The 5000-nt window shown below is 46.5% G+C and overlaps 1 protein-coding gene across 1 annotated transcript in view; it reads left to right on the top strand.

The window, feature by feature from the left end:
* The window catches only part of itga8 (integrin, alpha 8), a 47188-nt gene that overhangs the window by 5494 nt on the left and 36694 nt on the right, over positions 1-5000 (top strand). The window contains exons 6-8 of the mRNA XM_079734503.1: positions 906-951; positions 3970-4095; positions 4219-4263. Coding sequence (XP_079590629.1) covers positions 906-951; positions 3970-4095; positions 4219-4263 — 217 coding nt within the window. The remainder of the gene's footprint in view (positions 1-905; positions 952-3969; positions 4096-4218; positions 4264-5000) is intronic.

The raw sequence follows: 5000 nt of genomic DNA, 5'->3' as shown, positions 1-5000 counted from the left end.
TATTGTCAACAGCGCAAATATCACCGTCTATCATATAAATGTTTGACATTTACATTTACACTTAGGGCATTTAGCAGACGCTATATATCGCTGCCAGTACAGTAAGGATGTTCATAGAAACAAGTGCCAAGCACTCAATCGCTAGGTTAACCCATTCCCTGTATGCAACAAAGATAGCTAGGATAAGATGAGAAACCATTTGAGGAACCTTCATTAGAAATCGGGATATGACATAGTCAGCCCCCCTCTACGGTGAGGCAGCCTTTAAAACCAGCAGAAGGGCTACATCGGCCTTCATCATCTCAGGGTAACAATAGTTTGATCTCCAGTGAGATCTATTCCTATCCAAGTGTTGGATATTACATTGATGTATTGTCCTACTTTGCAACACTGCACACAACATTGTTCCATTAAGTATTGTTGACATGCTGAAACAACGTCAACATCAGGCTCCCATTTAGAGATTTACAGACAAGGCACATTGGGAGCACATTTGTCACTTTAGGAGACTCCCCCAAGCATCCTTATGTGACCTTACCATAGGAAAATAATAGAGAACAAATACATAATCTCTGTCTCTGTCTCCTGCTCTCTCTCTCTCTCTGTCTCTAGCTCTTTTTCTCTCTCCCTCTCTCTCTCTCTCTCTCTCTCTCTCTCTCTCTCTCACCCAAAGCTCTCAGTTTGAGCTTTGACCTCCAGCGTATGCTTTAACTTAACCCTGTTGTACAGGAAGTTGTCATGCTCAACAGGATGTCAACTCTATCTATGAAAGCCACCATAATACACACACACACACACACACACACACACACACACTCACACAAACGCACACACACACACACAGAGTTAATAAATGGAGATAATCTTTACAAATGTATGTCTTGTGACTCACTTAACTCTACCAGGAAGGACGACTGGTGGTTGGTGGGCCTGGAAGCTTCTATTGGCAAGGTAACTGAAACCTCATTGTTCTCCCTGCATATATGAACTGCTTGAGAGTAGTCTCCAGAGAAGAGAAGAGAACACACACACGTACACATGAATGCTCACAGAACTATGAAGTGTGCACACCTAAATGTTGTAACTTCATATTCTTTAATAGTGAGCTCTGCCTGTGCATGGAGTATTACTCACCCCCCAATGTCCCCTGTTTATATTCCATCATCATTCTGGCACAGGAATTGGATGTTTGGGCATTATATTGATATGATCAGATAGCAATGGACTGGATTGGAATGGACAAACTCCCCACAGTGCAGTGATCAATCGAGGGGGACAGAGAGAGAGAAAGAACAGAGAAAGACAGAGAGAGAGAAAGGTTGTTCAGGATTGACCATGAAGAGCAGATGAGAAAGGTGTGGAGAGGAACATAAAGATTGGAGGGATGAGGCTGGAGGAAAAGATAAACTATTTTAAAGTTTGAATTGATGAACGGGCACATGGCAGGATATGAAATACTACACTCACTATACAAAATGTACTATACATACTTTCAATAATGGCAGATAGATAAACAGGTGAACACTTAATGGAGGATAAATGAGAGTGAGAGAGTATGAAGAGGAGTGACTGAAGTGGTGAGAGGAGGAGAGAGAGAGAGGGGTTCTGTGGTGGATGAGACGTACAGCCGCTGAGGTCAGTTCTTCGAGCCTCAACTAGACAAAGCAGAGGGATGAGGTCCCTTAATGAGTGTGGACACAGCTGGATAGCTACTCCCTAAAGCCCAGGTGTGAGAGACACGTGTGTGCGTTGGTTTGTGAGTGCGTGCTTGTGTTGTGTGTATGTGTGCATGTGTGTGGTGAAACGGGTGATTATCCAGCCCAGCCTGGCTGATCTCTCATCACTTTGACTGATTTGGCAGTAACAGAATCCTGGTGTGTTGGGTGAGGCACTGGGCCGGGGGGGACGGTAACTGATTGGTTGCACAAGGACCCTGCCTGAGACTGTAGCCTTCATCTTAACCTCTGCTCTGTCGACCCACCGCCCGTCGTCTGTTTAAGAGAACAAGAGGAGAGAGGGAAGGAAGAGAGACGCATGGAGGGAGGGTTGGTGATTTACAAGAGGTCAGGAAGAATCCCAGTAGAAAGGGAGACGAGAAGCAAAGAGGGACAAAAAACGGACAAAAGTGTTTCTATTTATAATTCACATGATCTACACATATGCCAAGTCTTTTAAATATGCCATTGTTATTTAATATACATCTTGATTTTGTACATATTTAACTATATTCTAATGGACTTCTCTTTGGACTGTATCAGTTTGTTTGTGTGTGTGTGTCTCTCTCTCTCTCTCTTTTCACTCTCACTCTCTCTCTGGATCTGTTTGTGTGTGTGTGTGTGTGTGTGTGTGTGTGTGTGTGTGTGTGTGTGTGTGTGTGTGTGTGTCTCTCTCTCTCTCTGGATCTGTGTCTCTCTGTCTCTGTCTCTCTCTCTCTCTCTCTCTCTCTCTCTCTCTCTCTCTCTCTCTCTCTCTCTCTCTCTCTCTCTCTCTCTCTCTCTCTCTGTCTCTCTCTCTCTGACTCTGTCTCTGTGTCTCTCTGGACACTGTCTGCCAGCCTGCTTTTTTTCTCCAAATGTTAATAAAGCACTCAGCCTAGACTTTATGGACTCTAATATTCAGCGTTATGCTCAGCCTTTGGACTCGCTCATTATGGCGAGAGCCTCCACGGACATATCAATAAATATATCAATGTAAACGTAATGCAGCATGTAATACAGCTGGTTCACTACAGGGGCCCATTTGTTACGGTTCTTAATATGATGTCTCATAAATTGCGTAGGACATTTAAAATGAGACGGATATGAAGATTTGTTCCTCTAAAACAAACACCAGAGTGAGGCTGCATGAGAGACGGCATGAGCGACAGCAAGAGGGGAGAAGAGAGGGAGAGAAATGTAGAGTGGGAAAGAACAAGAGGGAGAGAGGGAGGGGAAGAGAGGGGAGAAAGTGAAACAAGAGAGCACAAGAGGGGGGAAAGACAGTGCAGTGAGAGCTGTGAAGAAGGAAAGAGAGTTAGGGGTATAGAATGAGAGAGAGGGGAAAGAGAGGGGTAAAGAATGAGAGAGAAAGAGGAAAGAGGGGTATAGAAGGAGAGAGAGAGAGGAAAGAGAGGGGTAAAGAAGGAGAGAGAGAGGAAAGAGAGGGGTAAAGAAGGAGAGAGAGAGAGAGGAAGGGGAAGAGAGGGAGGGCAAGAGAGCGAGGGGATAGAGAGGGGAGAAAGAGAAACGAGAGAGCGCAGTGAGAGCTCTAAAGAAGGAAAGAGAGAGAGGGATAAAAAATGAGAGAGGGGAGACAGAGGGGTAAAGAAGGAGGGAGAGGGGTAAAGAAGGAGGGAGATGGGTAAAGAAGGAGAGAGAGGGGAGAGTGAGCGGTAAAGAATGAGAGAGAGGGGAGAGTGAGGGGTAAAGAAGGAGAGAGAGGGGAGAGTGAGGGGTAAAGAATGAGAGGGAGGGGAGAGTGAGGGGTAAAGAAGGAGAGAGAGGGGAGAGTGAGGGGTAAAGAAGGAGAGAGAGGCTAAGAGTGTGGGAGTAGGAGGACCAGTGGGTTACGAGGGCAAGACTTCTCCCCCTGTCAGTGCACACACACGTCCACACATTTTGGAGGATTGATGACTGGCTGAGGGCCGTCGTAGAAAATGTCATCTGTTTGTTTGACCTTTTCTTTAACCATAGAGGAAACGAATGGGAAGTGGTGTTTGTGTGTGAATGTGCGTGCATGCATGCATGTCTGCATGCATGTTTCCATACACACCAACAGGGTATGGAAAAGTCCAGCCTTCAGGGGTATTCAGTGTGTTTTTTCCTGCTATTCTTGGTGATTTTGTGCTTTAGGCTGTGCTTGCCAGATTAACCTTGTTACCTCTTTCCTGTGTGTGTGTGTGTGCGTCCGTGTGCGTGTGTGTGTGTGTGTGTGTGTATGCATGTGTGTTTGTGGGTGTGTGTGTGCATGCGGGCGTGAATGTGTGTGCAGGTCAGGTGATGACAGCAGGGATTGCTGAGATACTGAATGGTTACTCTCTGAAGGCGGTGCTGAGACGAGTTCCAGGAGAGAAGCACACCAGTGCTGCTGCAGACACACACGACGACAGCTACCTTGGTACACACACACTAGCCACAGCCCTGTTCTATACTCATATACTTCTATATTCATATACAAGCACATTATAAATACAGTCTATGTATGTGGTTAATAATAATGTAACATGTCAATGCTTTTTAGGTTACTCTGTGGCCGTGGGAGAGTTCACAGGGGACTCGGAGCAAGGTGAGGGAAACAGCAGAATAAATCACAGCCACTCATCACCAACACCCCTACTGCCTCACAAACACCACCCACCTTGGCACACAACATGCACCCCCACCAACCTCCACTCACTGCTTCCATGTGTGATCAGAGGAATGGATAAGAACCAGGGGTGCAGCACTTTGGGTTTCCGCAGGCCCGGGAGAGGCCTCATCTCAATAGATATCGGTCACATAACCACACAAGAAGCTCCCTAGATCACCTGTGATCTGAGTGAACAAGGCCCACTGGACGGTGCAGGAGCGTGGTTATGGGAGTTTGACTCCTACCCGAAAGGTTGTGGGTTTGAACTCCAATGTCTGCAGTCTACATGCAGGCCTTTTTTAAATGAGAACCAATCTGAAACACAACGACTGTATGTTGTTTTGGAAAAACGCCTTGGCTAAATGCCTGATTTTAAATAGTAAGTTGGTCACGTAACACGGGTTTGGATGTTCGAGAGGCAGTGAGACGGCAGTGTGTGTGTGTGCGTGCGTGCGTGCATGCGTGTGTGTGTGTGTTTATGTGACATGGTCAGGGTCTGGGCCTGGCTCACCAGCTCCAGTAATCACAACTGTCTCAGAGGGGACCGGTCTTCAGGAACTACTGATAAAGGCATTTCCTCTCCTCCATCGCCACTGATTAGAGAGATCAGAGATTCAGCCACTCTGTGCCCCGCCCACTCTGAAGGCTTAGTCCACCAGGCCCTCTGTCTTACC

Source organism: Pollachius pollachius (assembly GCF_949987615.1).
Source record: "Pollachius pollachius genome assembly, chromosome: 1".
NCBI lineage: Eukaryota > Metazoa > Chordata > Actinopteri > Gadiformes > Gadidae > Pollachius > Pollachius pollachius.
This window is presented reverse-complemented; position numbering and strand designations above follow the sequence as displayed.